Source organism: Diplotaxodon limnothrissa, linkage group LG13 (genome assembly GCF_057381915.1).
Source record: "Diplotaxodon limnothrissa isolate DT_005_m linkage group LG13, D_limnothrissa_male_GT1.1, whole genome shotgun sequence".
Taxonomy (NCBI): Eukaryota; Metazoa; Chordata; class Actinopteri; order Cichliformes; family Cichlidae; genus Diplotaxodon; species Diplotaxodon limnothrissa.
Window position 1 is genome coordinate 25,377,687 of NC_140608.1, and position 23,121 is coordinate 25,400,807.

The window sequence follows — 23,121 nt, forward strand, 5'->3', positions numbered from 1 at the left end:
ACGAAACATGATCCTTATGATTTTTTTTTAATTACAGTTATCAAACAGTGATCTGGTTCATTTATGTTTCAAACATAAACAGGAGCTGCTGGTGCTTAATAGGGGTGGGAATAGAGAACTAGTTGGCAATAATACACCCTCAGTCTTTTCCTTTTATATGTACTGGCATGTTTCTTTTTTATACTTAAGCATACTTAAGGTTGCTAAACACACCTGAGTTGCCTCCGAGCATTTCAGAGACAATATAACAGCTGTCTTTTAAAGTTTGTCAAAAATCAAGAACAGACGCAATAAAGTATGGGCTCTATCAGAAAAATTTATAATAACATTTAAAATGAATAATGTCTTGCCAACATGCATCACTAAGGCCTAATGCAGCGTTCTGTTTTCATAGTAGATTCTACAGTCCTCATATAGTGTCCTAGCTCACTGACATTCTCATTTCTTTCTGTACACACATTTGCTGTGTGTTTAAAAACCTTTAATTGTTTTGTTTTTTTATATTTTATTGTGTGTAATCCATTTTTCATAAACAACTATTATCCTTCTGGGCAAAGGACATTAAAGATGGCAGGAAAGGAGGAATGGAGACCGCAGAGAAGGTGGTGAAGGAGGAGGTTGGTGTGAGAGTGGAGGATGCTCGGAGGCAGATAATCTGCTGTGGCGACCCCTGAAGAGAGCAGCAAAAAGAAAAAGATGTATTATACTATTGTTGTATTTAGAGCTGGCTCAGCCAAAAAAAGAATAAATAAACGGCCCTAAGACATCTTGGCATGAGCAAATGCAAAGAACCCAGATGGTACCCCCCAAAAAAGTGCATTTTAAGGGTTACCTTGATAGGTGAAGTTATGCATATACTGCAAGGTCACTCTGTATGCACTGACACAGCCTCAGAAATCCACTGTTTAGTATGCATTCAGTGTTTTTACACACACACACACGCAGCCATGTGCAGTACATGCACAGCAGCATGTGTGCAAATGCACATGCAGAGGGAATACAGAGAGCCTAATGCTAATTTGTAAGTGCGGAGCTGTGTTTTGTGGATAACTAGCATGTCACATTGATTTTATTTCACACTCTGTGTTTGTGTGTGTCTGTGTACATCTGTGAAGCTCACACAGCAGTACTCGCTTGGTGTGTAGCAGGGGAAAGGTGTGTGCCTGTGCGTTTCTCCCGTGCTGTGCCGATCCATCAGCTGAGTGCGAGTGGAACGGGGCTCAGTCTGAATGTTAATCACTGTTTTCAATGACTAATTAATTCTGGATGGCTGATTATTCCGACTCCGTCTCCTCCACTTCTCCTATCATCACCCCATTCATCACCCTCCTCTTAATTTAGCCCTGACACATACGGCCAGTGTGTCTTTCACTTGGCATGTGCGTGTTTGTGTGCGAGTGGGAAGGAATCTGCAGCAAATTGAGTTGAATGCAAATGTGAAGTATGAAAGAACTCGCTGTGTGTGTTTGACAAGGTCTTAAATGTGTTTTACCGACTGCCTTTTCTGTATTAATGACACAGTTTTTCCGTCTTTTCTCTCTCGGCTCTTTTTCCTTCCTCCCCTCCTCGTAGAGTATGGTGGACATGGGCAACACCAGGGCCAGACAGCTGTATGAAGCCCACCTACCGGAGAACTTCAGGCGACCACAGACGGACCAGTATCCTCCTCCTGCTGTCTCCCTCACTCTTTTTTTATTATTCTCAGCCTCTATTCTCGTAAAAACAGATGCACTGGAATAAAGCATCGCTCTCACTGAACACTTTAATCACTGCTTTCATATTACATATGCATTAAAACTGCCAACTTCAGTACACACAGATATAAAAGCCTCTGTTTCGCCACACATGTCGGGATATCTACATGCAAATATAAAAGCTCCTGTCATCATGTAGCTACATATAAACTCTAAATGTCACCATAAATAAGTAGTTTATGCATTATACCACCATACAGGTCAAAGGTTTGGACATATCGCATTATATCAAGCACAAAACTTTAAATATTTCAGTCTTTGGTTTCATAACTGCTTTGTAAACTCTCCATTCATCAGCCAGCTTCATGAAGTCATCACCTGGAGCTCTTCCAGCAGTCTCAAAGGAGTTCCCATATATGCCGAGCACTTGTTGGCTGCTTTTCCTTCACTCTGCGCTTCATCACAAACCGCATCACTTGGATTTGAGGTGATGGGGCAAGTGACCTGACGCAACACTCCATCACTCGGCTTCTTTATCAAATGGGCCTTTAAAGAACCTGTGGGGCTGTGTTCAGGCTGCACAGTGGAGACACTGGGCCATTAGGTCTCAAATCAACACAAGTCTTCTGCCCTCCAATATGCATAAACTTTTATGGTATAACGTTTGAATATATAATGGTTGCCGGGAAATTTTAGCTTCATATATCAAATCGTTTTAAAGAAATATTTTTTTGGAAGGTGGTCCATCAAACCACTTTGAGCCTTTTTTTTTTCACACGTTAAAATCTATGACAGTGTTTACACATTAAATTTTTCCCTGGCCTTTATCGTTAGAATCAGAATCTGTAATTTGGGACAAATGCAAAAAAAAAAATGTTTGAGTATTGGTTTGTTTAAAATTTGGAGCTGGACTCGGCTTTTTCATATTTTAACCAGCCGATACTCATTTTTTGATGTATGTGAGATGCAGAAAAAAACAACTGGATTTGAATTGAAAATGCAGAATTTACAGCACATTTTAATTTGCAGGGTTTTTTTTTTACTGTACAGTAAATTCCTTATGTCCCAATAAGGAAAGATTTTTTTAAAAAAGTGGTTTTATAATTAGTAAGTAATTGACTGTGCCAGTTACCTGTTCAATTTATTTTTACTACAAATCCCTAAAATGTTTAAATATATTGTAAGTGATTTTATTTTTTTGTGTTTCTGCAAATACTGATAAATAATCAAAAGTCAGAAAGCTTTACAGCAACAAGATAAAGATGCAGTCCTTTTTCATTATGACGTTACAATCTCAAATCGAACTCATTGTGGTTATCAGGCTTGAGCTTCAGCTGCACACACATCGCCACACATCATTTCCACACAGAGGCTTGCCACTTCTGCATCTTTCCGCACATTTAACCGGGACATATCGAGCAGTTTGTGTTTATACGCAGAGCTGTAACAGCGCTTTCCAGCTTGCCCTTTTCCAAGATACAAGACAAGACAGCTGTGTGGTTAACACACCAGCATATGTTCATATTTCCACCAGCAGACCAAAATAAATAATCTCCCTGTTTGAAATGTTCCTCTAATACCCTATCTTGTATCTGGCAGGCCCATTTGTGCGGGTGGTCATCATTCTTCACTCTTTTGAAGTCCATTAGTTGCTCTGACAGCATCGCCGCTGGCTGAAAGCAGCAGATAACAGACCCAGGATTAGAGGAGCTCGCGCCTGAATGTGGCTGTTTCTGTGTGTACTCCTCTGTTTATACTCACACAGCTTCTCAGCCCTGCTGTTTACTGTGCTTATGTATATAAATGACGAAATGGATTTTGAGTCCTGTCTCTGTATTTTGTGTGTGTGTGTGTGTGTGTGTGTGTGAGTTTGAATGCATTGATATTCATAGATGCAGGCGTGTTTTACACACGTATGGACTAAAATGGGATTTGAGATTAATGTTGTCTTAGAAAATGTTTTAAATACTGTTTTAAATAAAAATACCAGTAATGCAGCAGTATTTTATCAAGTTAGTCACATTTGAACATGTGCTTTTACTTTAAATGTTTTAATCTTAGACCAGCTTTTTTGTTAGTTATCAATGTGGAAAAAAACTGAATTATATGAAACTAACAGGTGCATCAAATGTGTAATTTGTGGTGATTTTTGTAGTATTAGGTTTTGAAATTGAAAATAGAAATTGAAACAGCATGTGGGTAGCGCAGATGAGGTCTTTCTGTTGATACTTGGTAAAATAGTCCCCAGTATTACAGTGTTATAAATATGAAATGAGTTTAATTGTGACCCAGACTTTGATTTTATGTCAAAGAACAGCAGTCGCCCTTATGTCAGAATCCCTGCCCCCTTTGGTGTGTTTTATCGGTCTTTCATGAGATTTGTGGTCACGTGTGCCTAACCACCGTGTCACCAGGCCACACATTTATCCACTACAGCCGTGAGTGCCATGGTTGGTATCTCAGTGCAGCATCCTAGTTCTGCTCTGCTGTTTCTAGTCAACAGTAATAAATAAGCAGTGTGTTTGAGACGCAGCCACAGCAGGCCTCCTCTTCCAGCCTATCTAGCAGCTCCACTCGTGCGGGTGGTCATCATTTTTCAATCTTCTAAAGTCTTTTACTTGATCCGACAGAAGCGTCACTGCTGAAATAGGCAGATAAGAACGTCAGGATTTGCGGCACAGCAGCACGCAGTTGTGTTGGTTTGTGTGTTTAGGGAAAGATAGAGTGAGAGAGTGGGGTTGATTGTTTGTGTATCCTCACTTATCTCACTGTCGTGTGCGTGTTTTTCCTTTGACATTGTTGGGGTTCTTAGTGTAAATGTGTTCTCCTATTACCTCAGTTGTTCGTGTGCCCCCCTTTTTATCTGGGAAAAGTTTGCTGATCCATCAAATGGAGTGAACATTATAAGTCATGTCACTCGCAGCGTGTGGCAAAGAATCAAAATCCATGTCTAGACCGAGCGTCTTTTATTAAACTTCCTGGTGATCATGAAATGGAGAGACGAGCATCGCACATATGGAAATCAGACATGTTAATAGTTTGTTTTTGTTTTCTTTTACATCATTTTTTTGCCCTTTTTAAAAGAGAAACATTATAACTATGCCCAAAAGTGATACATTCTAGCAAATTGGAAAAGTGGAAGAAAATGGATGGATGGCTAAATTGTATATACATTTAAATACTGTATGTGTTTCAAACGTAATATTCAGTACTGTGCAAAAGTCTCGAGTCAACCCTGAATTCTTTTTATAGTTTGCTTCTAATGAGCTGACCTTTTAAGGTGGTGTTGAGGCATCTTTTTCAGGCTGTTTTTTTTCCCCCACTCAATAAACGTTGTTTTGTTAGTTTGTTTGTTAAGCCACTTAAAAGTGACCTGTTAATCATTCGAGCATAAAACTGGACCCAGGATGAACCACTGTTGTATCTACACAGAACAGACAACCTGGCAGAGAACCGATTTTACATGTCTGTCACCAAAATGCAAAATTTGTTCCCATTTCTTTGGCTGATTTTATGAAAACTGTTAAAGACAACATTTAGACAGAGGAAATCAGGAGAGAGACCAACAGCTGTCTGATTCATTCAGGTGTCCGACTCCAATTAACTGAAATCCTCTGCAGTATTACGCTGTCTATTATTCTCCTGACATACAGCCTTCTGTTCATGGCCCAAACGTTTAGCTGCCGATTGTCAGCAAAGGGAACTTTTCAAATCTCTTAGCCCAAACCTTGTGTTCCTGCCCCAGAAGTGGTTAAAGACTTGTCATCTGAGGCCACTACTAGAAAGCCTTCTTGACATAACTTTTACTGATTTGGAATCTTGTGTTCTTTATTTAGAAAACACTTTTTTGATGAATTTGCTTCCCTTCAGCTCTCAGTCAACAAATGTTCAGGCATCGATCTTCTAATGGTGCGCTCACTTTAGATCTGCCTCATCGTGTTTAGGATACAATTGATCCAGTTTCTGCCGGGCCCTTTTACAAACACTCAGTCTAATCAGGATTTAAAGCTGACAAAGCCCCTCTTCACTCTTTCTGACACTTTCACTTAGTTGTGATTAGAGCTGGGCGATAGAACGATAACGATATGTATCGCGATATAACTTTTACTCGATAGAGAAATTAAGCTATCGCGATAGACCTCGCCGCTCTTGTCCTCTTAAAAAAAAAAAAAAAAAGGTCAGCCAATCCAAATTAAGTAGCGCAGAGCCGAACCAATCACAGCCGCAGCGTCACGTCGCGTGACTTGTTACGTACAGCACAAGTGCCAAGCCGCACGTGTGTTTGTTTGGGAAGCAGCCAGCGCGTAATGGAGGAAATGAGTGTGCCGACTAGAAAAATCAACTGAGCGTGACCGAAGAGAAAACAGATGATGGTTCCAATGCCGGAGAGATTGTCGAACGGAAGAGCCAAAGAAGTTCCGTAGTGTGAAGGTATTTCGGCTATTTCAAGTCTGACAAAAAACAGAGTAGCGTGCACTGTAAATTATGCCGAAAGCAAGTCTGGAAATACAATAAACTGGAGCATGCGTCACACTGTGCGCCACGTTATTGTTTCGGTGAAATGAATTTCTACAATACTGTTACTGTTAATTCTACTCTCTGCAGTGTTTAAATGCTTACATATACACACAGTTACTGTCCCTCCACACATACGACTCGGTTCTGCTTCTATGCCCCAGCTTTGTTTACTTTTTCCCACCGAGGCTTCTAGACTTCTGATTGGCCAACATTTCTGCACGGTTAGGAATCTAGCGCCACCTGCTGCTTTGGCATGTTCATAGCAGCGTTTTCCTTCATTTCTGCCTTTATGTGTGGACGGGATTATTTTTTAAAACGAAAACGGAAAATCTCCGTTTTCAAAAATACCCGTGGACGTGTGGACGTAGCCTCAGTCTCTGACTGGAAGCGCTAATTCGTCATTCGGCTTTTGTCAGACTAAAGTAACTGTTAAAACTGTTTGAAAAGCTCAGCTATACAACAAGGAGAGATTGAGAATTTCCTTTTAGTTCTCAGTTTATTTGATATTGACAAAAGTTAGTCAGTTTTGTCTGTTCTTCTGTAAAACAAACTAAGATTTATTTTTAGAATTAATATTTTGTTTCTAAGTGGAATTGACAATTTAGTCTGTTTCGTTTGTTCTATTTTGAAACTTAAACGCTTTAGCGGCTGCCTTTTGTGTAGTTTGCAATATTTGCCTTTATTTATCTGAAAAAGTCTCATGTTCCTTAAGTACATCTACCCTGTTGAACTTATTATGGGAAATAAATATTTAAATAAAAACAAGCTGCTGATTATTTCACATTTTACTTGTGAGCAACGGCACATTTAAATCTTACAAATATAGTTATTTGGCTTATATCGTGATAGATATCGTTATCGACTGAAATGAAAAAAACATATCGTGATATGAAAAAATCTCATATCGCCCAGCTCTAGTTGTGATGCTGTAATTTCTCGTCAGGTTACTTGCTGAGCAAATTTCTGCTGCAGACTTTAGCGACGCATCATTTCAAACAGGTGAGCAGTGCAGTAAATATGAAATCCTTTGATTTACATCAACAATCCTCTGATAGATTGATTAAATCAAGCAATTGCATAATTGTTTTTACCTTTACACAAAGTGTTCAACATAGTTACTGCTGCTAATCTCCCAATGTGATGTCAGATTTAGGGATAATGGTCAATATAAAAGAATAAAAGTGATCAGTATTATTATTCTGAGATGTGACGCTTCTGTTACCTAGCCTCTCATCTCACATATTTCTAAGGGGCAAAAGTGTACAAACCTTTGGTTTCAATGTAAGTTGTAGCAAAAACTGCAGCTAGTGTTTCTGCTAATAAAATCCTCTGTACAGAACACCTTGAACTCTTTTCTTGAGGTGATGATTTTGAGTGGAATCTTCCAGAACATTAACTTTAGTCTTTTTTTACCTTTTTTGCATGACTCACTTTCTCTTAAGAGTCACCTCACAGATATGCGTCTCGCTGTTTTCCTTTAGAACTTGCTGATATAGTTAAAAAATTAACTGTTCCTTTCCCCGATGACTAGCTGTCCCTGCACGAATACAACACACAGGTTGAATCTGTTATACTTCTGTCGCCTCTGAGTTTTATAACATAGATAAGGTTCTTATGCTGCAATGAAGTGTTTTCTGTAACTCTAACGATTGTCGAATGAATCAAAAAGTTGTGTTTTGGTCAAAAAACCTAACAGCCTCCTTGTGATTTTCACTGTCTTGTTGTTTCGTGTTATCCCAATGGTGGTCCCATGAGCATTGTACAGCTTGACTTTTACTTGCTCTTGGAGGGAGCAAGTCTTGCTTGTAGCTTAGTTTGGTACACTTTAGAGATGATTCCTGAACCTATAAAGATGGTTCTGTGTCCTGGTATACCCAGTGTGCCCAGGTCAGTTGTTGCTTAACCTTCAGATTGTTGTAGAAATGTTTTTGTAGCATCATGAGCAACATCAGCTCTTTTTCTGAAGCCAATGTAGCCTCGTTTCTTCAGGCAAAGAGTCTTTCTGAAATATATGTTGTGAAGACCAGATTTAAGAGATTGCTGTTCAACAAGTAAAGTACAGCCGATCATCATCCCACTAATTGAAAACAGCAGAAATAATTACATCTTATTATCGATTGCTCATCACTGAGGTTGACATTTTCCCAGTACATAAATTCTGTCAAATATTTCATTTTAATTTATCTAACAGGATTCTGTTTTTCTTTTAGCACATTGGGATGATCCGAATGTAGAAAATCTAAACGTTTCCTCCATCACTGAAACGTTGAATCTTGTGCTTCTGACAAATATAGACACAATTGTCTGTAGCATGCATTGGCACTGGCATCAGTACTGATGCTAGTCTATGTTAAGAGTTTTTTTTAATTGCTCACTCCTACAATCATCCACTTAACCTTGTTTCAAGGCTCTACATCAGCGTCTGCTTTTGATCCTGACACACATGCTGTAATTCTAGCAGCCTCCTGAGGTCATTGTCAATTAAAGATAAACATAAAGCTTTTGAACAGACAGGAACGTTCGTCACCACACATTATCTACATCTCTAATCTCAGTGTATTCAAGTTGACGACTATTCCACACAATACATATCATAAAGCTTATGAGTGCACGTTGTGAAAGTTTTTCTAGAAGCAAGTTTAACCAACTATCTTGAAATATCCTTGGATCCTTATTTTGGGGGATTATTAAATATTATTTAACAAAATCTCAGTTTCAGTAGTTGCTGGAACATAAAACGTGTATGCATACGACTTAAAAAAACAAAACAAAAACAAGGATTGAAAAGACTTTTTCTTCTCCTGCAAGTTTTACTACTACTCCCACCTTTGCTGTGCAGAATTCCCGTGTACACTCGGTGCATGCTGTTTCTCTATGATGCGTCTCGTGTGGTGTGTGTGTGTGTGTGTGTGTGTGTGTGTGTGTGTAAGTATTGTCCACTTGGATACCTTTGTGCACGGCTTCAGTCCTTAACCCCGACCTTCAGAGCAGTGGAAGTCTTTATCCGGGACAAGTATGAGAGGAAAAAGTACTACAACAAAGAGGCTTCGGCCACAGCTCAAGTGAGTATCAACAACACTGTTTGTGTTTTACAGTTTGTGAGTGTATGTTATTGTTGTGGTTCCATGCAGCGCTGCCACGGTTGGAGGCGATTTCATGTAACCTCAGTGTGAGTGGTTGCTTGGTGGCTCTTTGATTGATGTGCTTAAGACAGAAAGCAACATAAATGTAAAATGACGGCTTTTCTGTCCCTTGAGCTTTGCTTTTTTTATTGGGAAACCTACCTTTTTCCCCTCTTTAATAAAAAAAAAAAAAAAAAAGCTTTAACAGTAGCAAACACTGCATGCCAAAGTTTTCTTTAATCATGAAATAGGATTTTTTTTTCCATCCCTTTCCTTTTCCTGAGAAACCAATGATTTCTGAAAGGCTGAAACCTGCAACAAATAGTGTTTGGCAGCTGCCGTGTTTAAAGTTAAAATGTGTTACTCATCATGTTTGGCATCTTTTCCTCGCACAAGACTTGTGAATGCCTTCCAGTAGGAACTTTTCATGCCAGAACCTCAGTTTCTTTCAGTGCATTTATCTTTCACTCAGCCTGAAAAATTAGTTGGGTTTTTTTTTGTTTTTTTTAACTGCCACTGACCTTTTGTGTACTTTAATCTGTTGTAAAAAGGATGTTTGCTAAGCAAAAAATCTTTTTCAACCCAAACAATAGTCTTGCTGGATCCAATACAAAGAGTTGCTGAACACAGTTGGAGAATAACCTTTCAAAAACACTGTTATCTTCTCATACAGGTCTTTATCAGTAAGTAGATAACTGTGTTTATGTGTGTGTGTGTGTGTGTGTGTGTGTGTCGGTGTCACGACTGAAGCTCTGTGTGGGTGAAGGGAGAAAAAGGACATGATGGTGTAGGTGTGTTTGTGGGCGGATGAGTGCACATATCCTTGTCTTGTTTCCACAGAGATATCAGAGGTGCGTGCATCTCTGCATGTTTCAGTGAGTGGGCTGTTTCTGTACTGTGAGTTACTCCGTGAAGGGCGGTGTGAAACTCCACAGAAATTGGTGTGATGCAGTCAGACTGTGTGTCTGTGTTCACATATGTATCACCTTGTATACTCCCAAAAAAAGGACAAAAAAAGGAGAGAACTGGCAGTTGTTATTATCCATAAACAACAACAGCACAAAATGTCTACATGCTTTCTGCAAAGTTATGAATTGTTAGGCTAACTTGTAACTAGCCATCTTTAGCAATTTAGCAACAGAAATAATCTCATAATTTTTGGACAGATTTGAATTAGCTAGTTAACGCTAGCTTACATGTCATGGTTTAGTGAAACACTAAAATTGGACTTTTCTTAACATCAATGCTTTTCATAGGCTCATGTTTTATGTTAGAATCTGACCAAAGTTGGATTTTAAGCAGAAATACCTGCCAAATTGTCAAAGTGTGCTAGAGTTTATTTTAAAGTTTCAAATGGTGGTGTCATAATGTATTACCTTTGATATACTGTATTTAACACACTGGGTAACTTTCATCGCTCTGGGTAAAAGGCTATCCTCCTCCTGATGTATTTTGGTACTGAAGTAAGTATAATCTCAAATAACTTTAATTTCACTGGCTATTCAAAACAGCCCTAGAGCATGATGCTACCACTACCATGCTCGACAGTGGATATAGTGTTCTTAGGTTTGAAAACACACAATGAGTTGTATGTTTGTTTGAACTGATGATTTTGGAATCTGCAGTTGCTCAAAGAGACCCTCACACCTTGTGTAAATCTACAATTCTCCTTCGTAGATTCTCACTGAGTTCCTTGGAGTTTGCCATTGTTCTGAGTATTGGTCAGTTAAATTAGTCCTGTCAAACAAATCCTGTCTATGTCGGCAAAGAGAAATGCCCGTTTGTTGTCAGTTACAATTACTAACAAGAAGCTAATAATCAGTTTCCTTGTCAAGTTAAAGACATTGTAGAACCCTCAGCACCACTTATTCAAAGATCTAAGTCAGTGTATGTTTTTATTTGACCTTTGTGGATTAGAGAAAATCCAGTTCAAACTGTACAATCAATCTGCACTGAAAAAGAAATCATCAACAGCTCCATGACAATTTGTGCTGGTAAGTGTATGCATGTAAACTTTGGACCACAACTGAATACTGTATATCATCTATATTCAATACTGATGCTCATTTGGGTAACGCAAAGACATTAGATACTTTTCAAACTTCAGCAACTTCCACCAGCGTGCTATATATGAGGTGTTTGTGTCGATATTCTGTGTTTGGTTGTCTTCAGCGGTGTTGCTTTGCATTATGGCCAAATATCTACACTTTAGTCTCGTCTGTCTAAAGGATTATCGGGTTGTAAACAAACCAAATGAGTATACGTTTTTTTTTTTTGTTTTTTTTTTATAGGTTTGGCTTGGAGTTGTGCGGGAAGAGTGTTGAAAGAATTTGGTCCAAGTGTTGTATCACTTCTGAAGGTTTCCTGCACTATTCTCACACTGGCACAGACATTACGTGCACTTTGTAGTAGAGGGCTCAGAAGGTTAAACTACCTGATCCAATGAACGACTTTAAAACTTTAGATCAGATTAAATCTGACATTTGCTGGTTCACATGCAGCGCTGTCAGGGAATGTCTAGAAAAATTCAGGCGTGCTGAGCCTATGTGATGAAAGCTTTCCAGCTGAGGCCGCTGAACTATTACTGCGTGAGCTTTTTTGTTAAATTTTTAAGCCAATAGGTGAGAGGTGTAAAACAATGAAAGATGGAATATTAGACTAATAGATGCAGTCTGTCAAGGAAGTAAACTACCTAACTGAAGAACTACCATGTGGTTTTTGGATAAGCTCCATTTTTAAGGATCTGAATGATTTTTTGCAACAAAATAGTTTCTTTATTACATCAGCTAATTCATTTTTTTGTTCTACAACTCCTTTAAGGTAGATTTACATGATTCACATTTTTGAGTAATCCTTTTTTAACTTATGCCGGGCCTTGATACCTTCAGTTTAGAGTGCCCCCTTACTGATTTCCCATTTTTGTGTTTACATGTGTTATTTTTGTCTAATATTTACATTTGTTTGACAATCTGAAGCATTTAAGTCAGTCAAACATACAAAAATGGGAAATCAAGAAGGGGGCGAATGCTTTTTCACACCACTGTATCTATTAAACGTGCTTTTTTTAGCTCCTTTCCTGCCTCCTTTTAAGCCAACTTTCTTTTGATTGACTGCCTGTTTGAACAGCAGATGGGCGGGGCTTCTGAGCTCATAGTCAGAGCTGTGCGCCTGACATGACCATATTAGTTAAATCATTGACAGTAGACAAAGTCTGTGAAACTGTTAACTCTGAGCTTTGCCTCACAGGCAGTACTTGCAGATATGCTCACCTCTTTATTTAAAATTGAGTCCTGTCTGAAACAAAATAGATAAAAACAGAGAATCTGATGCGACAATTGTGGTGGACTGTGTGGAATTCAGAAGGATGCAATCTTTGCTGCAACAGCATCACATCCATCACCTGCACCTCCAGCATGCTGTTTAAAATACATAGATAAATAAAAACAATAATAATAATACAGTGTGATGATGCAACTGCAGTGACAGAATGACACAAAATGTTTCTGGGTGCTGTGTGTCCAATCCATAAATCAAACCAGTGGATGCCTTAAAGTCATTCCAATACACGAGCACACATGTGCATACGCCAACTGTAGCTCAGGGTTACTGTAGCCCGCCCTCTCCTCTTCGTTCTCCATCTGCGCGAAACTGTTTAAAGTGATAATGAGTTGTTTTTAATAATTAATTTGCATATAAAAGCCAAGCCGTCTGCGTGGGTGGCAGAAACAGATCCTAGATCACAGTCTGGCTGCTGGCAATACTTCAGAGAAAGCCAGAGACAACACAGAGTGTGTGAGAGAAGCAAGAGGCGAGTGGGACAAAGGGGGGAAAAATGCATAAACTGAGAAACAGAAGCGAATGAGGGAAACTTAGACATTGCAATGGAATAAATATGCACCAGAGGAAGCCTGCTGTGAACAAGCCAGTGTGAATTAAAGCACTGCTTGGTTTTTATATTTCAGAGTGTTTCCTTTGTGCTGAAACTTTTTGTTGTTCATTTTGTCTGCCTGCTGTCAGATTGAAGCCTCGCTAGTTTGAGTGAAGAGCGTTTTTGTAACGATTGAAATTGCTTTGTGTCATTTCTGTAATGTTATTATTACATCACAGTAATGACTCGAGGTTTTTGTATTTACAGATAAACACACTGTGAAGACGAAGGTTGCTTTACTTTGACAAATGTAAGGCTCATGTTGGCAGACATGAGGATGAGCAGCTGATGCTGTTCCACTTGTTTATGTGCCTTCTATCAGGCAAGGGACAAACTCAGGCTCAATACAGAACAAGCCAGCCATGATTTTTGTTTATTTTTTTTGTATATTAAAGGAGGTTGCTGTCCTGTTTCCAGATATGTAAGCATATAAGCTATGCTGCCGCAGAAGGAGGAGGCTTTCCCCAGGCAGCCCTTCCAAACAAGCCGTTCCTGATTGTACTGTCATGAACTTTTAACATTTAACATGCTGACTGAATCAGAGACGTGGCTCTTGAGTTTTTTGCAATTTGTCTGAGAATGTATGATCTGACCTTGGGGTGAATTGTCTGGGAAGATTGTGGCATTGTGTTGACACATACCTGGATATTGCAGACCAGCAAAGTGCCAGATTTTCTGCTTTTATTGAGGTGGTCACACTTGTTCCTGATCATCTATTCATGTTACATGCAGTTCGCTTATACTTATATTGGCTTATACTGCACACACATACACTGTGTGCACAATTATTAAAGTTGTATTTTTGAGCATTAATTTCATTATGGATCAAGGACAGTCAGTCCAAAATGTTAATGAACCTAAACCTGAATGTTTAAGAATGTAAAAGTGAATTATGCAATTAATTTTAAAAATGAACATTTTCCCATCTCACTAGTTTGTTTGCAAATGTTAAAGTGAGAATAATAAAACAACTCTCAGCCTCCCAGACACTGTTCAGAGAGGTGTACTGTTTCCCTACACTGTAAATCTCCCGTTTAAGCAAGGCCCACAGGTTCTCACGGGTTTAGGCCTCCTTCCTGACCTTTGGCCATGTCATTATCTTTTCATGCTGAAGGCGTTTACCTGCTACCCATGTACTGGAGTACTTCGATGCATGCGATGGAGCATTGTACTGCATAAAAATCATGGTCTTCTTAAAAGATGCAGACTTTTTCCTGTACCACTGCTTGTAGAAAGTGTCTTCTAAAAACTGGCAGTAGGTTTTGGAGTTGATTTTCGAGCCATCTTCACCCTGAAAAGGTCCAACCAGCTCATCTTTAATAATACCACCTCCACCTTGCTGGTGTCCGAGTCGAAGTGGAGCTCTGTGTCCATTATTGATGCAGCCACAGGCCCATCCATCTGGTCCATCAAGAGTCACTCTCATCTCATCAGTCTATAAAACCTTTGAAAAATCTGTCTTCAAATATTTCTTGGCCCAGTCTTCAGGTTTCGTCTTGTGTGTTTTAACTGTTTACTCAGTGGAATCTGGTGGCTTTGAGACCAAGAAAGTGACTTCAGTAGTTGTCATAAAGGGCTGTCTGGTGTGTGTTTTTGCTGACCCTATCCACAGCTTTAGCTCTAACCTTCCTGTTAGCAGCGTGCTGTGGCTCTGTCCTTCACATTAAGTTGTGAGCAGTCCAGTTGTAGCTTAATGCTTAATAGTTATTTATTTGTAACATCTCAAGTGGAGAAAATTCTGACTTGTGAACTTGGAAGGTGGTCTGTTCTTCCAGGAGGCTAAAGGAATAGTAAGTGATAGTAAGTGACTTGACTTTACAGAACTTTACAAACATGTTTGACTTCAAAAGTACAAAAGCCTTTGTCCTTGAGTTCAATATTAAAGTCTCCTGTTTGAACAACTGCGTTTCCATATTTGAAGCCAGATCTTCTGTTAGCAAGAGATGTGATACAACAGCTTCTTACCATTTCTGAAAGTCTGAGAGGGGGGAAAAAGAGATTGTGTAATGTCAAACAGCCTTGTTGATGCTTGCAAATCCTACTGCTTGAAGTTCTTTTTTTTTAACTTCTTTAGAAAGCCAGTAAAAAGAGAACTTGATAGAGTGCAGTGGTCTTTTGTCATCTCTGAATGCATGCATGCTTTTCCCCCTGCCTGAGTAGCATGCTCTCATTGTTCTGCTGTGAGTAAATTAGTTGGATTGTGTTTGTGTATAAACCACAAATGATTTCAGTGTTACTGGAATCAACAATCCATCAAAGTGCATCTTGCAAACCCTCGGTGATGAGCCCAGTGATTGGCCTAAAAATGTCACAAGAGAGCAGCGCGGTCGCCTTGGAGGAAGGCTGCTGATTTTTAACCTTATTTGCCTGTGTTAGTCATGAGTGTCCTCCCCGCAGTGTCCACAGTACTTACCAATGTTGTACATGTTCTAGCAGCTAGCTGTGGCAACCTAGTTAACTTCTGCCATGCTCTGACATGTTATTTTCTGACGTCAGTGAGCAGATGAGCTACGGGGAAGGTTAGACAGAGGTCGCTTTAAGTTTGTTTTTTTTGGTTCAGGAGAACAACACAGATTTCTCATTTTGTGAAAAGGATGGGTTGACAATTACATTTGATTGCGGCTTACATTGCAGCTACTTGTTGTGCAATTTAAATACAGTAAGTCACTTTTACCTTTTCATTTAGCCAGCATACAGTAGACATTAAATCCACCTGAGGCAGAGATTGACCCGCTATTAAGGGTTTGCTATAGATGTGGCTGTTAGTAACATCAGAAATATGTAGAAGGTGACATTCAAAGTAGTCCCAAGGGTCCCAGTGGTCATAGCAGCAGTAGGAACTGCAACCCCCAAACAGGAAGAGTGGCTCCAGCATGACATCTGGAGTCTGTGTCCGGTAGCGTAGAGCAGAACTAATATGGGAATTTTTTTAAATGACAGTTTTTTTCCTATTTATGTTTGTCACACTTTATTGTTTCAGATGATCAAGGAGTTGTAAATATTAGACAAAGATAACACACGTAAACACAAAATGCAGTTTCTAAATGAATGTTTATTATTAAGGTGGACAAATCCAAACCTACATGGCCCTGTATTTTATTTCGGCATTAAACTATGGTTATGGTAGTGTGATGGTCTGGGGCTGTTTTGCTGCCTTAGCACCTGGGAGACCTGCTGTGGTGAATGGAGCCATAATTTCTGCTGTCTATCAAAACATCCTGAAGGGAGAATGTCAGTCCGAATGTCAATTTAGAAACTGCATTTTGTGTCTGAAGCATTTAATTGAAATCAGGAAGGGGACAAACACTTTTTCACAAAACTGTAGATACTTTTTATTTGGTGATTTAAAACCAAATATCTCCGTCCATCCATCAATCCATGTATCTTCCACTTATCTGGGGCCAGGTTGCAGGGGCAGCAGCCTGAGCAGTTGGGTCCTGTGTTGGGTCTGCCCTGGGGCCTCATCCCAGTAGGACATAACCAGAGCACCTCACCTAGGAAAGATCCTAGTCAGATACCTGCTCCACCTTAACTGGCTTCTTTAGCGTGGAGTGGCAGCAGTTCTTCTCTGAGCCCCTCTCGAAAGACTGAATTATTCACTCAGTCTCTAAGGGAGACGCCACAAACCTGGCTTTAGAATCTAATATTCCAGTATATTGGTCCAGTAGACTTGGATCAGCTGGTTGTTGTGTTTTGTGACATTCCAAGCATGTGCGTTGCCAGCAGGCAAGTTGCAAAAGGACCTGGTGGACAGACTATGCAACATCAACACTCATAACATGGCTGAAGGATGTTTCTCATGTTTCTTCTTTACTTTTTACATTTTTATTTATCAGTATTTCTAAATGCAGACAGTTATATATTGAGAAATGGCTAATATCAGCCAACAATTTTACAGGAAGGGCCAGAGTCGTCTCTATTTTTTGAGGCGACTGAGGTCCTTCAACATCTGCCAGAAAATGCTGAGGATTTTCTATGAGTCTGTGGTGGCCAGTGCGATCCTCTATGCTGTTGCATGCTGGGGGAGCAGGCTGAGGGTCGCAGATGCCAACAGACTTAATAAACTGATCCGTAAGGCCAGCAATGTTGTGGGGATGGAGCTGGACTCCCTCAAGGTGGTGTCGGAGAGGCGGATGCTGTCCAAGATAAAGACAATGTTGGATAACACCTCCCACCCACTCCATGACATGTTGGTCAGTCACAGGAGCTCGTTCAGTGAGAGACTGAGATTACCGAAAAGCACCACTGAACGACACAGGAAATCATTCCTGCCTGTGGCCATCTCCCTGTACAATGCATCCACTTAACACACTGGTTACTGCTACAGCTACACATGTTTCTTTTCCAAATATTTATTTATAAGTGACTTATGTATGTATGTATGTATATATATGTATATATTGTACTATTCTTAGTTAGCGTATTGTCTGTCTTGTCTTAATGTTGGTTTAAAATGGAGCACTGTAACAAAAAATAATTTCCCCCAGGGATCAATAAAGTATTCTGATTCTGATTCTGAATACTGGACTGCAGGTAGCTCTGTTGAGCTCCATATGATACTGCATAAACTCAGTTTCCTCAGATTTTGTTGTCACAACTCTTTTCTGTTTATTTCATGTTAACATGATTTAATTGAACAAAAATCGTGTCATTCTTGAATCTTGAAAAATTGCACCACACTCAGAAACTATTTTTGCTACTGGATTAATTGTCGACTGTCAGACTTTCAAATTCTCACACTGAAAATGCTACATACAGATGAATAAAATCAACTTTCTGTAATTTAGTTCTTTTAGTTCCAAAGTGGGAGTTTTCTCACTGTAAAGACTTGAGTTCATTTTTGACTGTGTGCTCTGTGTTCTTGAACTTCGCCTGAATTGTTCCGTTTTTGGTAGTATTTCCACTATTTATTTTCTACAAAAATAGTTTATAGGTCTACTGTATAGAATTTAGGGGAGTGTCGTGGTCAAAATTGAATATAATATTTTAATATATTAGTGATTACATCCACTAATTAAATTACTTAAAAACAGGTCACTCCCTTACAGCTTTCTAGCCTTTTCTCTGTTGTCCAACCTCAGTAACCCCTACCAAAAATAGTTTTCTAGTTGGTATTCAGTTGGTTGCCGTTTCAGAATCAGAATCAGAATACTTTATTGATCCCTGGGGGAAATTATTATTTTTTTGTTACAGTGCTCCATTATAAACCAACATTAACAAGACAGACAATACGCCAAGTACGCGATCTTACTTCTAGGTGCTTGGTTCTTTAAATACTAATTAGCAAAATTAACAGGATGGTGAACCTGTGTAACTTTATTCAGTATTACATCAGGTTTCAATATGATATAGGGATGCAATGATGGTTGCATTCTCCAAGCCATGATCCAAAGAAATTACTGTCTATTTATTCAAATCATGGAAATTAAAAAAAGAAAAAACCCACATCAGCTCTTATCATCAGCAGTACCAAGCTAGCAGTGTTAGCCTTGAAAGCTGGGTATCTGCTGATTTATTTATTTATTTTTTCTTCATGTGTTTCATCACATGATTTAATGAGCCTAACTGCTCCAAGAACCTGCAAAGTCTCTGCTCATGAAAGCATGATTCAGTTCATGGTTATAAATAATCATCCTGATATTTGCCTGCTTGATGTTAGCCAGGTTCAAGATCGTCTGTGAATCTATGAACCAGACTGTAGTTTCAAGACATTTATCATCTCAACCTTTTAAACCCACAGTCTGGTTCAAGACACCGTTCTCAGACCAGTTAAATACTGAAGCTTGTCACTTGCATTACTTCAGCTCTTTTTGCTGAGAGAAAACACAATTCAATGCAACACTTTAAAAACACTTGAGGACCCTAATGGTGAGCTGAGTCTCGTGTTATGCTTCTTGAATGTGTGTGACAGATAATTGCAGCACTTAAAAAAACAGCATGTACACTCAAGCCACTAAATGGCTCAGTATTAAAAAAATGACACGTTAGGCGGCGCTCGAATATCGACCGTTGCAAAGATTTGCCAAGCACTTCAAAAGTGAACAGTTAGTAACACTCTCGTTCATATGATTTGATGTCCACAACTTTTGTCTAGTCTGAAAGCTGTTATCTCTTTGAGCTAGAACACCTGTTTATTCTCAGTGCACTGGTTATTATAAGGCAAAGTCTCTAAAATGAGAGAAAGAAAATCCCAACTGAGTTCATGCTGAACTCTGAGCAAGTATTTGGTGACTGGGGGGAGGAAAAACTCAAGCTCAGAAGTTTCTTTCAGGTTAGTTTCAGAATATTGACAAAAATGCAAAAAAAACACATCCCTATACCTCATTTTTGAAGCTAGGTGAAGAAGAGAGGTGACCATCAGTGAGCAGCAGTATGGCTTCGTGCAGGGAAGATTACTCCAGGTGATGTTTGCTTTGAGAGATGGAGAAGGTCAGAAGGAGTGTTACTGTTTTCCTCGTTCTTCTTTGATCCTTTGCTCATACTGAGGCTGCTGGTTATCCACTTTATCTTTGTTACTGTGTTTAAAATTTCCATATTCATCTGTGTGATTGTGGTGGTGATTTAAGTTTCTTATGTTTGTTGGTACTAACCCCCTATTAGTTTACTTTGATGAACCTGGTCTGCGGTGAGAGGTTTCTACGTTAGTGACACTTGTGAGTGTGCACGCAACTGTTTTCCTGAATAATTGTGTGTGTTGCTCATGCGTGAAACGGACCGGCTCATTACTGGACATATGTGAGACTCACTGCCCGTTCACTTGTCAGGGCCAAGAGGGGGCCTGGCCCATCAATCAGTGCATCTCTAACCACAACACATAGCTCAAGGTCACTTAACAGACTGCTTTGTGAGAACACTGTGGAAGTGGATTAGAGCTCAAACAGCTAACACTATCCCTCGGCCTCCATAATTCTTGTTTTATTAGTCTCTGTGTAACTGTTCCACTTCTCTGCGGTAAGTGTTCTCTGTAAGAGTACAAATGAAGCTGTTAAAGGTCTGGCCAGCAGACAAATTTCAGTAAAGATGTTAAGCATTTTTCTCTCTCACTATCAGCACTCACCACACTAGAGAGCCAGACACTTCCATCGCTAAGTCCTAATATCTATTCAACCTCTGTTCATCCTCTTTCACCCAGTGCGTACTAGTCTTGTTATCTATCCTTTTTATATCCCCCCTCGCCCTCCCCTCCCTCTGCATCCCTTTAGCCTCACCCTCTTACCCTCCAGCCTCCTTTCTCTTTATCTTCATCATCAGTCCACCTGTGGCTGTTTAGTATTGACATCTCCAGCAGTATCAAAGTCAGAAGATGAGGAAGTTTTGAGAGAAATGTATAAAAAACAGCCTTAAAAGACATCAACAGAATGAGTTAGGGGGGTAGAAAATGCTCTGAATTCACATCTCAGCTGCGCTGCTTTCACCACCACAGGCAACAAGAGCAGTAGAAGGGGGAGGGAGGAGAACAGTTCTCTGTTCTGGCCTCAGAAAGACATACTGTAGTCAGCGTTACTTTCCACCCTGAGGTGGTTTAGGGAGCGGAGGAGGGGAGGATGGCACTGAGAAAGGAAGGAAGGTGGGTTGATGTTAGTGATGCAGTGTAACATCTTTTCTTGAAATGTATTTTTCCCAAGGAGTTAAATACTAAAGAGTGTTTTGGCGTGCATCACTTTAGCCTCATTTTAGCTTCCAACAAAACAAACCGTGTTGTGTGCAGGAGCTTAACAACAGTGTGCTGCTGGAACTTTGTAGCTTGGTTTGAGACAACAGGACTGACACCCACAGCTTTCTTTTCTTTCTTTCTGTTTTTTAAAAACTTGCTACTACGATTGAACCATGGAAGGTTTGTCTGATCATCAAGGTAGGATCACTTGAGCTCGGACCAAGAATTGGATTCAGGTCAGCTGTTCCTGGTAGCGTGAGTCAATTCACTCGCTTAATTAACAAAAATGGACAATTATAAATATACATTCAGCCAACCATCATTTTATAGTTCCACCTGTGATCCAGTACACTCCCAGGCATTGTGAGACATATAATCCCACAAGTTCTGGATCTTATTCTGTGCCTTCTCCCTGCTGGATGCGCCTAGAAAATTTCCAAAGGAAGGCCTCGAGCTTGCATGCAATCACATGCCCAAACCACCTTAACGGTCTCCTTTTGATGCAAAGAAACAGCTGCTCTACTCTGAACTCCACTGACACATACAAACTCTTCTTTCTGTTTGAATTCAGGTACACACTTTGCTATTTTGGATTCTCCAAGACAAAAAGAATAAAATATAAAAAAGAGTTGCGACATTATCTCTTTTTTTTCTTCCTTCATATCTTTGGTGCTTCATCTCACAGTGAGACAAGTTTCAAGCTGTCCTCGTAACAACAGGAATAAAATTCTGACAGTATCTCGATGTCTGTCAATGTGACTGCTACAGTCCTAATCAATTAATAGGAATGCAACAGATGGAAGCATTGTGTAAAACAAATTGAAGGTTGGTTGAAGTAACAGAAAGCTCAGTGTTTAGTTGGAAACATCACAAATTGTTTGGATGTGAATGCAAACTGTAAATTACAATCCAAACCTCCACCACAGCAGTCGGCCCACCTTTAATCCGCATGATCACAAGGTACTATTTTTACTTTGTAACAACAAATATGCACAGATGCCTGTGAAAATACAAAAATATGTAATAGTTGTAGTAGGATTCACATCTGAACCACCTGCAGCATCACATGGCATGCAGGATATTAAAAAAAGCAATGCAGTTATTTATACATGTGGAAAAGCAGCAGTATTTGGTTGAATAGTTTATTATTTATCCTGAAATGAGACGATGCATAATTATCCACAGAATCCCCAATGTAATGTTTATGAAAAAAAAGCTCTATATTCTTCTGGGGTCTCCAGAAATAAATGTCCAAAATTTACTCTTTGTTTTTTTTGCAATTTTGAAATGAAGTGGCCACATCCTTGTTTTTTGAATTCTGGTCATTTTCTATCAGTGCGTCTGAAAGGCCTGCTGATTTAAATGGTTAAGAAAGTTAGTCTTTAAGATATAGTAATGTGTGATAGGAAAATGAGACGTACAAACATCCATGTGTCTGTGAAGGTTCTCAGTCATCCAGGTCATCGGAGTCTTTCTTGGAAAGAAAAGAGTCTGGACTTCTTTAAGTTTCTTGAAGACATTTCACCTCTCACCTGAGAAGCTTCTTTAGTTCTAAGAGCAACTGGTGGAGAGTCCCCCAAGAGAGTCATGAACCCCCTATTGATCCTCTACCTAATCACACGAGCCAAGGTGTGAAAACGGGTGTGGGTTTGGACAGAGAAGACAGATGGTTTGAAAGAGGAGTGAAAAAAGCCATCTATGTCCACTGTGAACAACCATCTTTGAACAGAGGCGGTGGCTTACGACACCCTCTGCCATCTCTAATCAAGTTTTGAGATCCCTTCCCAGACACCTTAATGCCCACTCACCTCCTGGGCCATTTGACCTTAGGAAATCACATGATAGGGTGAGGCTAGGTGATTAGGTAGAGGATCAATACAGGGTCCATGACCCTCTTTGGGGACACTCCCTTAGGGCTTAAAATCTTTGACTCTCCACCAGTTGCTCTTAAAACTGAAGAAGCTTTTCGGGTGAGAAGTGAAACGTCTTCAAGAAACCTAAAGAAGTCCAGACGCTTTTTTCCCCCAAGCTCCTTAGACTACAAACATCCATGGAAGTTCAGTTTAGAAGTTCAGTTCTAACGATTTTGAAAGTCAATATTTTGTATGGCTTCCTTTTATTCTTCAGCACAGCCTGAACTCTGTGAGGCAACTTCAGGAATAGCTCTCCAGGCTTTATGAAGAGCATTCAAAGCTTTTTTTCGGA

General features: G+C 39.6%; 1 protein-coding gene across 1 annotated transcript in view; it reads left to right on the forward strand.

Annotated features, from left to right (window-relative positions):
- Nucleotides 1-23,121, forward strand: part of LOC146620376 (stromal membrane-associated protein 1-like) — a 155,062-nt gene that overhangs the window by 30,308 nt on the left and 101,633 nt on the right. Inside the window, exons 3-4 of the mRNA XM_085368936.1 lie at nt 1,573-1,658; nt 9,199-9,274. Of these exons, the coding sequence (XP_085225062.1) occupies nt 1,573-1,658; nt 9,199-9,274 (162 nt within the window). The remainder of the gene's footprint in view (nt 1-1,572; nt 1,659-9,198; nt 9,275-23,121) is intronic.